General features: G+C 37.0%; 1 protein-coding gene across 1 annotated transcript in view; it reads right to left on the reverse strand.

Moving 5' to 3' along the window:
* Nucleotides 1-1913: 1913 nt before the first annotated feature.
* The window catches only part of kon (chondroitin sulfate proteoglycan 4-like protein), a 39649-nt gene continuing 21816 nt past the window's right edge, over nucleotides 1914-19746 (reverse strand). The window contains 12 exon segments of the mRNA XM_019051204.2: nucleotides 1914-5959; nucleotides 7711-8114; nucleotides 9353-9508; nucleotides 10192-10384; nucleotides 10644-10892; nucleotides 11668-11907; nucleotides 13095-13398; nucleotides 13878-14119; nucleotides 14676-14918; nucleotides 15717-15992; nucleotides 17503-17728; nucleotides 18629-18861. Of these exon segments, the coding sequence (XP_018906749.2) occupies nucleotides 4034-5959; nucleotides 7711-8114; nucleotides 9353-9508; nucleotides 10192-10384; nucleotides 10644-10892; nucleotides 11668-11907; nucleotides 13095-13398; nucleotides 13878-14119; nucleotides 14676-14918; nucleotides 15717-15992; nucleotides 17503-17728; nucleotides 18629-18861 (4692 nt within the window). The 3' untranslated portion in view covers nucleotides 1914-4033.

The raw sequence follows: 19746 nt of genomic DNA on the forward strand, positions 1-19746 counted from the left end.
GGAGAAAACAGGTTGAGAGGGGTAGATACATGGATTAAAGGTAATTACTCAAAGGAATATAGGGTACCAACACCATCTTCACACCTTGAGGCCCACCAAGGTGACTACCAATGCTGATTGACTGAGCCATGGAAAACATACAAAGGGACTTCAGAAGGTAATTTAGGAAAGGAAATAAAAATACAGATGGGTGGTAAAAGGTTCAGAAGGAAGAATGTGATTCAGGAAAAAGTTACTTCATTTAAAATTTAGAACTGACGAATGTGGATGAATTGGGTAAGTTTTCGTCCAGAAAGCTTTGTGGTTAATCAAATTTCAGTACAAAAATTCAGATCTCTTGTCTGACTTGGATATTAAAAATTGCTCTGTTAATGAGAGTAAAGTCCCATACTCGTTTCTTAAGAATGGAATTAGAAATCAGGCTAGAGACGATTTGTTTTGCCAGCATACGACGATTCTAGCAGAGAGCTAAGACTTTTAAAAGATGACTGGAAAAGACATGAAAACTGAAAAATCTTCGTCGTTGATAAAGCTTGTTCAGCAATTTTTCAATTCTTGCATTAAAGGAGAAGTATGGAGTGCTCTCAGTTTATGGGAATTTTCCCAGATTGTTTCAGAACGATATTAACCTACAAAAAAAAAGGGTTGAAAATGACGAAGCTTCAGCTCCAATTTTAAGGCGCGGCGCCACTTGAAAAAAAAAATAATGAATAAAAAATGGCACATTTTGCACTTGAATTCTAACATACATCGATGACGAAGCCAAGATGGCTTTGAAAAATATCCCTTTCGCTGTAGGTACACTTTTGATCACACAGTGCCCCTCTGCAATGATAAATTGTTCATGCAGTCTTGCATTGATAAAAGCTGCACGACCATGAATTGCGGTAGATTATTAATATGCTGATGATGGGACCAATTGGTACGTAAGCACAATTGCACTTCAAATTTGACGCAACTAGAGTTGCTTTAAATTCTGAACTTCAACTTGGATAACGGCATAAATTGCCCAATTTCCTCTCGAGTATTATTCATTTAACCAAAAAATGAGCAACATAGAGCCTTAAAACCTTCCATGAAATTTGCACAGAATATGCTCACAAAAATAAAAAAAAATAACACAAGCGAGGAAACACTGAGTTCTACTGAGGATATCCAATTTCTAAGAGGAGGGAAAAGTGACGGTTCTAGAAACAAGGAAAAAACTTGTTTCGTTTATTTCAGAAACAAACTGAGTCCTACTGATTACCGGGCAGATTGGTCCCACTAAAAATGTGCCGACAATGCATATGATTCTATTATGATAAGGGCAATCCATTTAAAAATCTGCCAATTTTTCCTGTCGGGCTTGAGAAAATGGTTTTGAGCAATATTAGTGCATGATGGCAAAGCAGACGACGTTAAGGTGATTCGGCATTTGCCATTTTTTGTGTCAGAGCGACGTGCGATATATTGCATCAATTCGTTCCATAATTTCAGCTACTTGGTCACTTTTTTCGAATTTTGAGATCGCACTTCTGTTGTCATAAAACTAGAGAATTCATATACCAACTTTGACAAAAAAATTCAATGTATTAAAGGCAGGGTTTTTTCAGAGGAAAAATATCGCATTCGATACTGATATCGAAACTGCACTCGAATGCGATAATTTTCCTCTAAAAAACCCCTGCCCTTAATACGTTGAATTTTGTTGTCAAATTCGGTACATGAATTCTTTAATTTCATGACAACAGAAGTGCGATCTCAAAATTCGAAAAAAATGACAAGTAGCTGAAATTATGGGACGAATCAATGCAGTATATCGCACGTCGCTCTGGCACAAAAAATGGCAACCGTCGAAACACCTACAGTCAGAGAGACTGACGCATCTCAGCACCTCTGTTCACGGAATGAAATAGATCACACATTATGTATGGAATCGGTAGACAAAATTTTATGTGCTTCGAAATTACAGACTTAAAAATTAACGACTGAAATATCTACACTGGTACATTTGAAAGAATTTTGTAATGTACAGACGAATTTTGAACATAAAATGCTCTGCGATACAAACACATAGCTATCAACATAACAAATAAAGGAGACCCTTGTGTCCAAATAAAAGACTATCAGTAGAGAAGGTGGCACTTCAGGATTGATAAGTCTAATCAGGGTATCTGTGGATGTTCCGGAAAAAAAATTCTCGTCTTCATTGGGCTTTATGAATAGAGAGATCTAAAGAAATTTTTGGACTTATTTGTCACGAAGTTTTTTAATTCTCTCCAACTGTGCAAGAAAAATAGGAAAATATCTGTATGTGTCAAATTTAGCCGCCAAGTTCCCATTCGATAATCATGAAAAATTTACAGTAAAAATTTTAATGAGATGCATGCCTTCACTTTCCTTGCGATCAGTAAAATATTAACTATGATCCTGAAAAGCCGCGATGATGAAGCCGAGATGATCCCTGCTCACACAGAGCGCTTCAGTTACGGTCTGGGTGTGTTTGATTCTCCGAACAAACCTCGTTCTAGTAAAGATGCTCAGCTTTATTAGAAAATTTGACTGGAATGATCAATAATTCTGACTGATGGTTCAAACGACTTTTCTGGAGGAAGTACAATGATAAAAGGCTAAGTAACTCTGAGCAAACTATATGCTTCAAAATTTCCGAAACATCTGAGATAGCTTAAAAAAAATCCCGCATTTACTGCGATTCTTGCTTTTGATACAACCTTTACAAGGGTCTATAATTTACAGCATCAACAATTCAATCAGAAGATAGAAATAAGCAGGCAGAGAACTCAAAGATGCACCTAACATAGTGGCCATTAGATTTCTCAGTCTTCACAGAAGACATAATATCCTTATTATAAACACACAGTCCAAAAGACTCAATCTACCAACTATGGGTGAAAATTAGTACATACAGTAACACCACATGAAAATGAAGGTAGAAAATGTTCTTATTATCCTTACTGCGGCCAATCCTTTCAACTCAGAAGAGCTTTTTTTCAGTGCAATAGATGGGTTCATGCCAAAATGTGACTTATAATTTCAGTACATTTTTACACTCACTGCATAAATTGGATGAAAATTGAATACAATTTGTGACTAGATCTGTGAAAAGGGACCATGTCTTTCCGGAGAAAATTTGTCTGAACTTTTAGCAACAACCTTATATATGTCCCAAACAAATATATTTTTGGCAAATCAAAATTGTGCTAACTTCATAAATGTTGCTACCCTTCTCACAGATCTGGTCACATCGACGTTTTGAAACAAATTTTCGTAGTTATTTCTGTCTTTGATGAAAAAAAACCTTCAGGGGAACTGAGAAAAAAAGAAGGAGTTGAAGGGAATATTCAGATGGGCGACTCTAATCAATTTGGCGTTACATCCATTAAAGTAACTTACCAAATTTTAAGTGGTAAAATATATGAAATAAGAATGTATGAAGTCAATATGAAATACGGTCATTACTAATATTCAAGTACTGACTTGGAACGTTCCTATACAAATAGAGACTTCTTCAGATTGATTACTTTTCCGAAATAAAATTTGAACACCTTGAATCCCTAATAGGAACTGATTGGCATGCTAGAGAAAAACATACCAACATTCAAATACCGCCTGATTTCAACAGAAAAGACATCATTTTTCAAGAAGACATGTGAACTAGTCTTCAAAATTTTTCAGATTTTAAAGTCAAAAATTAATTTAACATACATGAAAACGTATATGTATAAAAAAAAGAATGGGGACCTTGATATCTAAGATTGCTTGGAGAAAGTTCTGACCTACCTGACACCTGAAAAAAAGCTCACAGTGAGGAACTGTGCAAATGAAAGTGACTGAATCCTTGCACTTATTACAAGGGATCGAGTCACCTTGAAAAACAAACTAACAGTCTTAAAAAATATATATGAGCTAATTACAATTAGGTAAAAAAAATCAGTAAAAAGTTCTCAATATTTACACGATAAGAAATTAACAAAAGACAAGGAAAACCAGCCTCAAGTTAGCGTTGAAAGAGGCAGGTTTCGAGGTAATATCAAACCCAGTATTGATTTCTTCTGAGCATGGGAACGTGTTGGTTCTGAGCATAATTGGATTCCGAGGGCTCATAACTGCTCCAATCCTCATCAACGGTACCGTAAGGGTACCTGAAATTCAAATCTGCCTCCGACCGTTCCGGTTCGGAACTGGTTACAGAGTTCGGATGGCTCATGGGAATCACCCTACACCTAGTTGAGGGAGGCGCGTGTCGTTTAGGGTGCGGTGAAGAAGGCATCAAGTCATCCGGGGGTCGCGGTAAAGGTAAAGGCGCAGGGAGGTCCATTTTATCATTTTCTGGACTATCACACGGAGGCTTGGACCTACATCTAACGAGAATCACAATAAATATCGACAATGCTATCACCCCACTTATCATACACACGAATAAGAGGTAATCGTCGCTCATGTTTGGACTAGCGATCTCTACCCCAGAGTCAGGATTAATCGAAAACTTTTGTCCTGGAATTCGGGGCCAAGACGGAGAGAAAGTTGTCGTTGGAGTGCCGAGTTCTCCAATGACTTGAAAACGTAATTCTTCGATGGCTGGTTGAAAGGCAGCCACAGAAAGCATAAATTGGAAGCTGTCTTCCTGCGTATCAGGGAATTTTTTAGCAACATAATATATTACTCCGCTACGGATTTCTTCATGAGAAAATTTGCTAACTTCTTTCTCCTTACTCGAATGTTTCTCACCTGAGCTTCGAATAATTTTCTTCAATTTGCCCCATTTGGGTTTCCGTAATATTCTATAGAAAGGATCCGCGTTGGAGAGTTTTGCTAGTTGACTAGCATCTAAGAAATCAGTTGTGAGTTTGACCTTGGTCCCCGAAAAGGGAACGAATTGTCCTGCTCTGAACAATGCATCCACCGTTACATTAACATGAATATTATTAACTTTCGGAGCGTCTTCGAAAGAAAAGAAGGCACATAGCTCAAACTCATCGTTTGGAGCTGTCATATTAGTCTGAACATACATTACTCGTTTAGAAGTGAGATCAGAGTGCTTAAAAGAAAGGCTAGAAAAATTATGAACGAGAATTATTCCATTTTTAGGCAGTGTAGTAACATTAAACATGATACCCTCAAGTTTAGTGTTTGTTTCTATGGAAAAAATAGATTCAGATAATAGAACCGAACTGGAGCCTTGCTTAATGAACACGTCTTTCAGTAGAGTTATGTTTAATTTGATTGGGAGAACAGCGATGTTAAAAATGGTGTAATTCGGAGTGAACTGCCCGTCCCAAACTCGAAAATAGAAGCTGGTCGCTTGCAACGGACCGTCATGGACGTATATTACCCGTCCACAATTAACATCAGCCTGAGTGAAACGATCAACATTCGTGCTACCATTCAAAATCAAATGACCGTGGCTGGGGGCACTGACAATTTCATAGAAAATCTGATCTGGTTCAGTGTCCGAGTCTTCCGTAGCGAGGTACTCATCAGTAATAATATGACTCTGACCTTGAACGACCGAAATTTTCGGAGACGTTGTCAATAGTTTGAACGGTTGATCGTTAACGGGGAAAATTTCTAGCGCCAACGAAATATTACAAAGAAGGACATCCCCCGGGTCAAGAAGGAGCGAAAGAAGGATTTCGTCGGTTGTTGTGTCAGAATGATCATGACGGTACGTTACCATGCCTGAGTTGATTTGAGAGCGAGTGAAGACAGTGATGTTGCACTCTATACCATGCTTTGAAGCGCCCATCAGACACAGCACACCATTGCTGGGCGGAGCAAGGACGTGGATCTGAATTTCAGGGCTGATGATGCCGACGTTTTCTTTTAGAAACGAGACGAGTCCAGATGTGTTCAATTTGATAGGTATGGAGCCACCCTCTTCTGTTTTAAGTGCAATCTTCTGGTCAAGGAGTTCGTCAATACCTCCGTGAGAGACCGAAATGTCGATGTTAAAAACCTGGAAGAAAAAATCAAAACATTATGCTTCAATTAAGACTGAAAAAGAGATTTGTGTTCCGAGTGATGGTGAGCAGGAGTGCATATATATCTGATTGAAATTTTTCCGCATCTCTAACTTTAATGCTAACTCACAAACCTTGAAGTTTAGCAGGGCGTCTAGTTTTATTTCATTTCAAGAAATCCTGATTTTTGACTGTTAAATCCTGATTTCATAATTTTTCCAAATCCTAATTTGCTGTGAGGAGAAATTAAAATTTCTGCCTGAGCGTATGCGAAAGCAGAACTCTAGAATTTTGGACGGCCCACTTTTCTTAAATTCTGATTTTATGACAGATTTTCCCTCAAATCCTGATGAAATCGGGATTAAATCCTGATTGATTTTAAATCCTGATGCTAGACACCCTGTTTTGATTTCTCTTAAGAGTGTTAAATTTTTCTCAGGGTTATATTTTCCCCTCATATTCTGAGACTCAGATAAGCCAGATGAGGAATTTGTTACACCAAATTAAAACTAATGAATCTGTTACAGTTTGATACCGAAAAAAAACCTTTTTGTTATTCATTTCCTTAATATTACCTGTTGAGAAGCCAGCCTTCTTGGACTTAGAGGTAGAGTTTTGTCAAAAGATTCTTCAATAATAAAAAAAACTCCAATAGACATTCTCTCACTTCAGAAGTTTTTCTTCTTTTTTTTCCCTCTCTCTTGTAAATGGGCCTGTTGCAAACTTTTGCTAGAGCAGAATGAAGAGTTGTTTCCTATAGATAATGCCTCAAAAATCACGATGAGCGCATCGGCAAAGTCTGAAATGCACTCATAACTTCACAATCTGCGTAAGAAATTTGCGTTATTTGAGCTTCCCGCTTCAAAAACGATACTACTGCACAGGTGAACATTTTGTTAGAGGAGTCGCTCCATCGTCGGCAATATTCATCATGGCCGACGCTTGCGCAGTTCCTCGCGTAATTCGAGGAGAGTTCAAGGTCAATTAAGGCGGGCGAGGAAAATATGAACGTAAACACGCCGATTGTTATATGGTTTAATCTGTTCAAGTGTTATCTCGTCCATCACACGTGTTTTGGCGGACTGGCGTCGGCCATGATGAGTATTGTCGCCAATGGAACGACTCCTCTAACAAAATGTTCACCTGTACCGTAGTATCGTTTTCGAAGCGGGAAGCTCAAAAAAACCGCAAATTTCTTACGCAGATTGTGAAGTTATGAGTGCATTTCAGACTTTGCCGATGCGCTCATCGTGATTTTTTGAGGCATTATCTGTAGGAAACAACTCTTAGTTTTGCTCTAGCAAAAGTTTGCAACAGGCCCATTGTGGTATTAGATCAAATTGTATGCTGAGTAGATAATGGAAGCATGTTCGTACAGAACAGAGCATGGATTCTCATTTTTTCTTACAAGGGCTTTTCAAAGAGTTCCGAAAGCAATTCGAAGGACTATTCTATACACATTTAAAAAAAAGTTAAAAAGCTTGAAAAATCTACTTTATATAATTAAGTGGTAATTGCATCTTGAAACTGTGGAAAAGAAAGAGATGGTCAGGAGGCGGCATTCATGTTTGTTATTTATATCCTAAGACTTTCTTAACCATTGAAAAGTTTAGGGTTAAACGCAGCCTATAAGTTTAGGGAACAACTATGAATTACAGTCCCATGCCCTCAGACTCCTTCACGATAAGTTAATTTATACAATGTTAGATACTTAATGCATTAATTTTTTATAAGATAGCAATCGAACCTGATCACGAATCGGCTCAGCAGATGAGGAAAATACGTCAAATAGAAAAGAGTCATTGTTAGCGCTCTCGCCGAACGGTGTTTTATGCTGGTACCATATGCTGGACTGGTTCACGTCCGCCTGGGAGAAATTCGACGCTGTCAACGGAGTGGAATTGTTGACCAGTAAAATGCCTTTGGATGGAGATCGTTTTATCACAAAAATGACTGCGGCATCCTCATCTGAACAAAGAGCCAGGAGATGGCTTGCTGTGATGGGTTTTCGGAGAAGAGGGAAAACGTGAAGGCGATTCTTCTTCCGTACGATCAAGTTTGGCTGATTCCACTTTGTTCTGAAAGTGTGAGGACCAGATGATTTGACTCCATCGCTAAGCACGAAATCAAACTCTCCGTTCATTGGCTGACCTGAAAGACGATTCGTAAAATATTCTTAGTCTTTCGTCCGTCATTTATAATCAAGTAGAATTGTAAAAATTTATAATTCATTCGTTCATTACTATCCACCAAAAAACGAATTTTGGTAAATAAAAGCTGAAACTTGAGTTATTAGTAAACTGCATGATGGTAAGTGTTAGCAGTCTTTTAGGAGGAAAAACTAAAAAGTCGCATGAAAATAAAGTTTGGACAATTTGAATAGTGCAATGCAAGACACAATTTTTATAAAATCTTTTCAGAAGTTCAAATTTTCCACAATCAAGGCTCACAAATGTGGGATGCAAATTCACTCACACCTCTCTGATGGCATAAAAAAGATTGGCATTGTGATTAACTCTCTTGGATACTTCAGCATTTTCCATCGTGACCCGAATTCAGGTTTTGAACTCTTCTTGTCAAAAGTGACTCGACTAAAAAAAGTATGTTTTCACATTAAAATCCTTTCTTTTAAGAAATCTCATTCATTTTTACAGCATTGCTGGATTTTCCAATCGTTTTTCTTATTCTGTTTTACCATGGAGGATTTAATACCTGCATCTTCCTGTTAAAATTCACACAGCACTTATTGTTCTCCCAGTGATCAACTGGAGATAACTTTCCTATCACTCTGCCGTTTGATCAATGTAAAAATCTCTAAAAAATCTTCTAATATATCGAATTGTAGTGAGGTATTACCAAGTTCTTGTGGAGATTTTTATGGCTATCGAGCGATTTTTTGTATGTGTGAGTGCGCTCCCATAAGATCCCTCATGATCCGCTTTTGTATTAGTGTGTATTTTACACGGATTTTTTGAGACTATTGATAGTCGCTGTTCAATATATCGATACGTCCATTCAATTCTAGACCTACCAACCCTTTCCTACAAAATACCCTGTTCTTCCTGAGTTTCCTTAACTTTGCCTTCTTTAACTTCGTTTCTAAGTAAACTGTATTAATTATCTGAAGTTCTTTATATCTTAAAGCTTCAATTTCCAATTTGAATTTCCTAACTTTTTCACCATTTTCCTTAAAAAACAAAATCTATTTACGTACTTTTCCCCCTTGTGTTTAGATTTCATATGCTTCTGATAACTATGCTTAGATATGTATGTTTTTAATTATGTTCCTCTGGGATTGCTCCCTCTACTAATAATGTCGCCTTGTTTCTTGAAGGAATTAAGCCAATTAAAAGAGCCTTCAAGAAAAGAATCCCATTGGATTTGCGTACCTGAGTGGACAAAAACGATGGAATTGTTATTGATCTGCTCTTGAGTAAATTTGTCGACCATCTGTGAGATGCTTCCTTTAATTGCTACATGACCATTCTGAGCTGATACAATTGCAAAGGTTAAATTTTCTGGAGGCGTGTCTTTGTCAGAGGCAGCTGAAAAAGAAGAAGAAAAGTTTAAATATAAATATTATTAGTTTAACGCTTCAGAGGAAAAACCTAAGATCTTTCTGTTTATGGCTCTCTCAGTAATGATCCTTTGCACCTGAAGATGAACGAATGAAATTTGACTTTCATTAGTGCCAACTAATGAAAATGACAAAGTCAAGGCAGCAATTGATTTTTCAACACCCACGACCAAAAGGCACAAAGCTTCTAGAGAATAAAAACGCATGAATACAATTTGAAGCCTATCTTTTAAAATCGACTTGTGCTAAAATCAGAGTTTTAGAGTTAAAATGCTTATCAGCTTCCTTCTTAAACTAGCAAAAGAAATTAACTTCAAAGAATGCCTTCAAATGAAAATAAATTCAGAGTATTTGAATAAAAAAGAAAGAGAGAAAAGACAGTTCTTCTGGATGGCCAAGGACAAAAATACGAGATGACAGTTAACTATTGACTTACAGGTACATTCATTCAAATTAATTTGACTCTAAGATATGATTAAATACTTATGAAGAATTTAAAAAAAAAAAAAATCCTTCAGTTTCAATGCATCTTGAGCCCTGTTTTCCACAATTTCCAGGCAAAAGAGGGCACTTTTGGCTTCAGTATCCAGGATGCTGAGAAATGCACAACTTTTTGTCGAACAGAAAACGAGGATTTTACATGAGTCTTACCTAAAAACTGAGGGGAAATAACTTTGAATCCTCCTCGCCAGAGGGATAGAACTGTGTTGTTCACCACGTTCGGAGGCTGATCGTTAACTAGTGTTACATTCACGTGAACGTTGGCTGGCGTGCTTTCTTTGTCACCAGCTTTGGCAATCAGAGTGAAAATATCCCCTGACACTTCGCTGCCATCATGAACGTACTGTTAAAATTAAAACAAAATCCAAAAAATAATTAATCGAAAACACAGACACATGAACATATTTACATGGTAAGAGTAAGACTTAAGGATCACCTGAAATTAATTTTTTTTTCCTATCTGAAGTGCAGTTAGCTTGCATCTTAGAACATACATCTGCATATTATGCTTTGTGGAACAAAGCAAAATTAGAAATTGATAAGTCATAAATAAATAACTGATTCAATTCTTCAAAAGAAAAGAAAGGAAAAAAACAACGTACCAATATTTGCCCTGCCTGAAGCTGCTGCGCAGAGAACCGAGAGATGGAATTTTTTGAATTTGAGGAAGTCGTTGAAATGATTTTGCCGAAGCGCGGCTGTTTAGTAACATGATACTCTGAGATCAGCGGAGAATAGTATTCGCTCAGTACTGGAACTAGTAGAGGGAGCAACGTCACACTTCCGCCCTCGTCGACTCGCATCTGACCGCTTCCGAGGAAAAGAATTTCGGGTACAACGACAATATTCACCTGAAATAATTCAGAGAATGAAAATTTAATCTTATTGAGATAAAAATACATAAAGAAATAAGGAACTGGATATTTTGATTTGACATGATAATTAACAGCTTGAACGCCCTCTCAAAATCAAAGGCCCAAGAACTTTGAACTTGTTGATTAATAAGAATTAGGTCAACTTGGAGATGCGGAACATCAGTTCATCCTAAATTTTTGGGGGATCCTAAGACTGGGCCATACGATCAGTATAATCCGAATATCTTCACCGAAAGAAAGAAATCAGAACGCCTGTCAACTTTGCCATTTGTCTGGTGCCCATGAAAACCAGCATCACTCACTTGATTGACCTGCAAGGCTGAAAAATTATCCTAGCACAAACCCTTCCTGTCCCAAGTAATCAGTGGTAAAACACACGGTACAAAAATGATACCGATTCCTAGATGAAATCAGTCAATCCTCATTTCAAATAAAAAAAAAAACAAAAAAAACCTCATACACAAAAACACTGATTTATTCTAATAAGGGGCAAAAATAGATAACCTGATACTCAAGGCAGTATTTTATAAGTTCATGTTACAGCGTTTTACTGTTTTCGTACTGTTCTGAATATTTTAAACTTATTTTAAGTTCACGCAGGGAATTATACCTGGGTTTTAGGATATAGACTGTCCTGCCCCAAAAAAAAAAAAAAAAAAAAAAAAAAAAAAAAAGAGAGAGAGAAAGAAATGAAAAGGAGTGGGAAAGAGGAAAATTAAGTGATGAGAGGAGACAGATTGAAGCTACTTACAATAACACCACGGGACCAAGTGATGCCGTTGGTGATGTCCAAAACTATTCTATCCTTCGTTTGGTTGGCTGTCGCTTGAACGTAGTGAACTTTGCCGCTATCGATCATCGACTGGTCGAAAGTTGTGAGGATCCTGTCCTTCCCATCCTCCGACGAATGCTCCACTTCCAAGTACCCATGCATTGGGGATTTCCTAACGTGATAAATGATATCTGATGGAAGGACGTTCGATTGCTGCGCCTGGAAAATGTACAAAAATATGAATTAGTAACCCAAAAATGAAGTTGAGAAACGGATAGTGATCACATTGACCGCAAAAAAAATACCATCCTTTTTTCAATTAAATTATTTATGAAGATTCAATTGTTGCATATAAATAAAATAGTAAACTCTGCATTATGAATTGATGTAATTGTAAAACAACTGCTTGTTTTATTTAGAGGTGGTACTAATTTTACTTAAAGGATACGAGCAAAACTAAAATTTCTGAGTGGCTGATTCTTCATTAATAAAAATAAAAAATCAGGATATCTGAAGCCCGAGACAGGGTTTCCATCATTTCATAATTTTCCAAAACCCTGTCTTTCCCTGACTTACAGCTTTTTTTCCTGACTCAAAAATGTCAGAATTCTCTGACTTTTCCCTGACCTTCGATTGAAACTTCCTCTTAGATTTTGTAATCTTTCAATGACACTAACTTCCCTGGAGCTTTGGATGAAAATTCCACTTCATAAATATCAAACCAGGGAAAAAACCACATGGAAGTTGTGCACGCTTCCTTGAATGGCACCGTCAGAAGTTCCCAAGCCAATGCACAACTTGCCAAATTCCCTTTTTCATTTGAATTCTCCCACTTCCTAGGTTTTCAAGACTATTAGAAACCCTGTTGACGGTATAAACATTACAACTACAAAACTAGATCCATCCTCAGGTTTTTGCCAATATTGAACTATTTCTGGGAAAGAAAGAAAAGAAATTGGGAAAAAAGACATTCGTAGCTAAAATATCAAAATTAGGATGGCCCAGAGGAATGTTTGGCCAAGATTAAGCCTTGCATAACACTTAAAAAAATCACTGTTCAAAATCTGCAGTTCACATAATCGAAAAGTTATTCGAAGTATCGATCTACAGCTTCCTAAGCTTAAAATTATCACAGTCAAGGGAGCTATCCCTCACCATTTTCTCTGCACAGAAATGAACAAAGTCGCTCGCAACTTGTGTGAAAAAAAAAATTATCCTCCCGAAGCTCAAAACCTGCTTTTCGGACTCTACTTGATAAAAGTTGCTCTGCAAAAAATATTGCCTCCGTGCTTTGGGGTCCTGATAATCAGACAGAAAAAACTCACTTCCTGTAAGTCTTCATTTGACAAGAGTCGTTCTCATCACTCATGTCACAACGCAAACAAGCGCTTTAGAAGAAATCTTACCAGCAATACTTGTTGAGTGATTTTCACACTTGTTGACTCTTCGACAATGAGGGTCGACTGATTCAGGACAGATAGCGGCTCCCAGTAACTCGCAGGAAACACTCTGATGTTGAAAATGTCCTCCTGTGTCACACTTTCTGCTGCAATTCTGAATTTGAAAGCATCCTTGATCGAATCTTTATTGCCATTGTGCTGGTACAGTAGCTTAAGGTTTGTCACATTGCCTTGGTAAAACGTAGATGTAGGAGAAGACTGATTGACTAGCTGCAATCGACCATGTGATGGTCCTTCGATGATGTCATACCTGAGACAGAGAAACATTTATGATGATATTTTTTATGAATGATTTGTAACTGCTGTTCAGAAGATTAGAATTTTTGAAGAGCCTTTAAAACATTACAACATTGTGAAAAGAACTGAAATGAATCTACGTTCAACTGAACAAGACGGCAACAGGAGTTGTGAGTTACTAGGGCTCCAGTAAAAAAGAACAATCTACTAAAGATTTACATAAGCTAGAAAAAAATTGAAGCTAAAAACTGAGAATCATGACATGAATTTGGTCTTCATTCAAACTTTTTTTTTTCCCCAGTTTACCAAAACTCGTATTGTATTAACTACGTCTTTTGGTTGGACTAAATACACACAATTCAAAATAAGGCTTCAATTCATCTTCATAATTCCAGCGTCACAAAGTGTAATCTTTGACGACACATATCACTGTTAGAGCAAAGCAAAATATCTATCCCGATGGACTTTCAAAATGAAGGCTAAGACTCTCACCTCAATGAGCCCAGGGGAATGTTAACGTTGGTCTCCGAGAAGAGATTCTGACTCGAAATAAAGCTGGAGCCTCCTTGCTGTAACACCAATTTCGTGTTGTTAATGATGCGGAGATAAGGTTCAGAGGCCTCGATCTCCAAGACGCACTCTGTGTGATGGACTCCATCAGATACCCATAAACTCACGTTGGCATTTTCTTCCCCGTCATGCTGGAAGACGATTAGACCTGCATTGATTTCCGCCTGAAAGAGAGAAATTGTTTTCTTAGTGACATTATTCCTATATCCTATAAAGGAGAAAAAAGGGAGAAAAGGAAAAAAGGATTTTCTTAATGAAGAAACCAATCCTTTCAAAAAGTTGAAAGTTCATGGGAAAATAGATCCTACTATATGTTGTGATTGTTCATGTGCTTTTACGATTGAATAAAAAATCATCTTAACTACAGATCATTGTGAAGAGTTCTTGAATAATCAAAAACTTTCCGGGACTACATATGTTGTTCTTGCATGATCAAAAGTTTGCAAAAAAAAGTAGTGCTCAAGGGAAAAAAGTCATCAACTCCACTTCAGCATGGAAAAATCTAGATAAATTACTGACAAATGGGCAAAAACAAGACAGCAACCAAACTTTGTAAGCTTGTAACTGGATCTTCACCGTGTTGAGAAGAATCCATCATATCAAGGTAACTTTTAACAAGGTGGTAACTTTCGATTTGTCTCCAAGTCAGAGAAGAGGGTGGAGAAAAAACGAAACGAAAACCTCACTTAGGTAAAATTGCAAAAAAACAAATCTGTGTACCTGAGAGAAGTCGAACAGTGGCACTCCAGGGTTGAGGATGCTGAAAATATTTCCTTTCGGTAGAACGTGTCTCGTGTAATGAATATCTTTGGGAGTAGAATCAATGTCACTGTCGGTGAATTCCAGCACATCCTTCGTTATTGTGCGCTCTCCTTTCTTCACTACATGCAAACACTTGCTGGTGACGCAGATAGGCGGATTGTCATTTTTCAATGATACAGAAATGTTAAACGTGCTGACAAACTGTAAAAAATTATCACACAGCGATTTAAAGAGAAAGTCACTGAGTACTTGAATGAGAAACAATCATGACCGATTAGAACTGAAATAAGAACACATTGGTGGTGCCTACACAAAAATCAATACCTCAATTGGGGAGTTTCAGAATTAAATTTCAGCTCTTTGATTTTTTCAAATACAAGGTACAATACATCTCCAATTTTTGCAGGAAATGTTTCTTAAGGAAATTACAGGAAATAATGTGCAATGACCATGATACGTCATTCATCCAAAAAATAAAATATGATTAGAGACCTGCAATGTCACTAACCAAGATGCGTGGTTTCATATTGATAATATCAAAATGTGATAATTTTTCGAAACGCATTCTGTGGGGACAAAAACTTGATTTTCAGAGAGAATGAGTCTAAATAATCTTCCATCATTTATTTGATTGAGCTTATTTATTCTTTCTTCAGAACTTAAAATTCAAATTTCACACCCACATTTAGATTAGGTTGGACTCCATGACTCACCTAAAAGCTTCGCTAAATCACAGAGAGAGAGAGAACCTTGGTGGGAAAAAACTTTCAATGCAATTTTTTCAACATACCATCGCCTTCCTGACAAAAGGGCGTAACAACACTCAATAGTGAGCTCTGTTGTCCATAAACCTTAGTTCTTTCCCAGGCTCATCTCAAATTTTAGTTACGCCCTTCTGTCAGCCAAGTGACGATATTGATGTTTGGAACATTCTTCACTAGCGATTTTTAAATCTTTATAATTTAAGTTACATAGCACTTATATTTAAAGAAACATTACCTGAAAATCCTCCTGAGGACTGGAGAAGGCGACAAAACTAAACGTATCAGTGCGACTTTCAGAGTCATCGTGCTTATAGACGAGCCTCTCCGCTTCCAGCTCTTCAGTTGTGAAATACGAGACATTTTGTTTGACGATCGAGGAGAGAGCTGGATCTAGTATGCTGAGTTCGCCATAGAGAGGTGACTGCGTCACGTTGTAATAGAGTAGAGAGACTTCGTTGATCTCTATACTCAGCTGACTTTTTAAAATCGTTTGAAGACCGCCTTCCATCACCTGGTTAAAAACAAAGAAATTAGAGAGAATTATTGAAGCGTCCTTCTTCTTTGGGCAATGAGTCACTCAGTTCAGCAGGCTGTTCACTAAGGCACAATCATTAAAATCTTTACTTTTTCATTACCTATTTTTTGCCTTTTATGATGCTTCCCAATAAAGTATTCTTTACAGGGGTTCCCTGAAAACTTTGTTTTTTCATTGCCACCTACTCACTTCTTTTTACTTTTTTTTACCTGAAGCGCATTCTGAACACTGACAACGACTTTTTTCTACAAAACATTCAGCAATTTGGAATTGAAAAGAGGAAAAAGGGAAAATCTGCAGGAATAACCAGATAGTGTTTTAAATTACGCAGACTCTAACTTAGTAAGATTTTGCAGGAGCGTCATATAACATTATTCTCAACAGAAATGAGTCAGCAAAAGAAAAGGTGATCACTCGTCAAATTTGGAGAAATAGTGGGGTTCGAACTGCTAAAGCCAATGAGAAACATAAGAGGGCTCAAAACTTTTATCACTCCTGTAAAAGCTATTTAATTTCGGCATTTTCACTGGAGATTAACCAAATTTTATGACAGTTGATAACTTTCATTTGAAGTGAAAAGACAACCAACTTGGAAAAGACATTGAAGGCCTGTTCTTTATCTTGTTCTTTTCAGCTGTTAAAGGAATGCACAATTGGGCGAATTCTTAAGGTGATTCGCTAAGCTCAAGTGACGTCGTCAAACTAGCATGTGATAAATCACATCGATTAGGTCAAAAATCTCGGTCGATTTTGAATTTTTAGCGAAAAAAAGGACGATAACCCCTGCGCATAAGCCTAAAGAATCATTCTAAACCCAAAAATCAACAAAATTCCGAGAAATGAAAGCAGAATAGTGTTTGGGAAAAAAACTTCGCATTCGATTCAGCCATCGATTTCTGTATCGAATGCGAGATTTTTTTCCAAACACTTTTCTGCTTTCATTTTTCGGAATTTTGTTGATTTTTGGGTTTAAAATGATTCTTTAGGCTTGTGCGCAGGGGCTATCGTCCTTTTCTTTGCTAAAAATTCAAAATCTGCCGAGATTTTTGACCTAATCAATGCGATACATCGCACTCCACTTCGACCACTTCATTTGAGCTTGACGAATCACCTTACGGAGAGAGCTTAAACTTAATGAGATTTGAGGGTGAGGATTTGAGCGTCAACCAGAGCGTTAATTAACAGCTTAAAATCTCTGAGATATCCCACATCCAGTTTCATAGCAACAGATGATATGAGAGAGATTTCTGAAATTTCTTCTCAGCAAATAGAAATTTTTGTTGACCATCACTTGAATGAACTTTCAAAAGATTTTAACAATGTTTCTGCCGAACTCACTTGGAGAGCTATAGATTTCCCCTGTTAAAAACGAGCAACGGTGATAATTAAGAAAATTGGAAAAGCTGTAAAGGAATCTATATTGCAGAAGTCATTAGAAATTTCTCGAGGATTTAGAGAAGAAGTCAAACGATCACAAATTTCATACCTGAAGTCTGTCAAAGTAAGTTCGAACTTTATTCATGAGAGTTTTGTTTGGAGTGTAGTTGAATATCACACTGACTGATGTGATGGGTGAGCAGTGTTGTGCCGCCACTCGAATAGAAAATGAATCAGAGAGAGGGGAGTAGGTTGTTCGGTGAGTTTTATACTCAATGAAACCACTGTTCACATCCAGCTGAGTAAACGTCGAGCCAACTGACAAAATCTGACTTCTAGGGAGAAAAAAATGAGACAAAATAAAATTTATTTCATACATCTTGACCGGACAGTTCCAGTTATCACCAGAGATATTACAACAGAAGTAGAGAGAAAAATGGAAAAAGGAAAGTTTGACTATGATCGCACCTGCTTGTATTGAACCTGCTGAGAATTTTAAGTCCGATTAAATTGAAAATTTACAGTTGTTCAGTTGTTTCTCCTAAACTTTTGCAAAAGATGATTTATGTAGTAAAGAAACCTAATTACGACAGAATTTTCCCATCATAATTTGATTATAGAGAAGTAGTTTTCAGACTTGACTCCAACGTCTTCAAAATTTTTTTAAGTTGATTGAATCACTTGCATGAAGAAAAATTACAGGACTTGAAGATGTGAGAACAGGTTTTGTCAACAGAGAAGACATATCCTGTTTCAAGTGAATTTAAGGTAAACCTGTAATGAACATCATTTATAACAGATAATACAAAAACCAATTCCTTGTGGAACACAATGCTTATATTATGGACACATTCTGATTTAATTTTAACCCATTCAGCAATTTAAGTAGGAAAATAATGTAGCTTTGACGAAGAGTTCTTGGACAATTTGGAGGGGAATTTAGTCTTGTGCCTTTTTTAGGCTTAATTCCTGCAAACTTAAAAGCATAATAAAAGAACTATCGTTATCTTGTTCCCTGCTGAATGTTTTGGCGTTCATGTTCTCGTCATAAATAGATTGCTGCGAAGTCTCCACAATGTGTGTTTCATAAGAGATGTGCAGGAAGCATTCTTAAAACTTGGCAGTGCAATAAAAACACACCGCAGAAAATAGCAGTCACTACGACAGTTTTTAGCTGGGATATCTACCAAAAAAATGCTGCCACAACAAGCTCAGCAAAGTTGAAGAAACCTTACCTGCGCATGAGGATACCATAGAGGGGTAACTTGGTGACCTCGAAGAAAATTGAACTCGGATCAGTGTAAAGAGGATCCGTAATTAACATGAGATGATTTGCAGAAACCGGGACTTCCAAATTCGTCGTCATTTCCACAGCTTCATTATTTACCAAAACAAGGGAGAGCCTCACAAATGTCAACCGAAAATCGTAGGTTGTGGCAGCTGAGATGTCTAGCACGGACACATTGAACTAAAATAAGAGAAAAATTAAATTAAATTAGAGATGGTAGGATTGTGTAAGGCTTCAGACAGAGAAATTTCAATCATTCTTGTTAAGGTATTCAGAAAAGCACAGGATTCATTTGTAGCCCTAAGTAAAGGTGACTGACTGAAATGTCACACAATTTCAATAAAAGCCATAAGTGTACGGTCTACGCAAGAATTCCATTCAATTGTTCGTCTATTTATGAAACAATGTTTTCTTCAACGGAGGATGCTCACATGATACTACACATCAGAAACCGAAAAAAACTAAAATTTTAAAAATTAAACATTTTATAGTGTCTTTCAGAAAGTCAGAAAATGAAGTGAGAAACCGCCTTTAGTAGGCTGCTCAAATTTAAAAAAATTATCTCACTAGAGCAGGTCAATTTTTAAAAAATATTTTAAAATTCGGTCTTCAGTAAACTGCTCAATTTACTTTCACTTGGGTAAAATTTCTGGGCCATTAGAGGAACTGATTAACCGTAGTTACCATGACTAAAATTTTCCTTGAGATAAACAGGAAAACTTTAGATATTATAGAGAAAAATTAATAATGACAGGTTGAAATTTCTGACACTCCTTCTTCAAGAAGGAGTCATTTGAAAAGAGGGGATTTTGAGGATCACCTGTTCACACTGAACTTTATACTGCTTAAATGTATTAATACTCATTGCCGTGTACATGACTGACGAAAGGAGCTAGCTACACACTAATGTAAGCTCCTAATCATTTTTAATTGAAGCTTGATGACATTTCAAGGTGAATCCAGGGGATAATTCAAGATTAGAGATGGCGCCACCAGTCACCACTGAGAATTTTACTTTCCTTCGACGATTACTTAAATAATATTCCGCAAATTAAAAAAGCAGAT

Source organism: Bemisia tabaci, chromosome 9 (genome assembly GCF_918797505.1).
Source record: "Bemisia tabaci chromosome 9, PGI_BMITA_v3".
Classification (NCBI taxonomy): Eukaryota; Metazoa; Arthropoda; class Insecta; order Hemiptera; family Aleyrodidae; genus Bemisia; species Bemisia tabaci.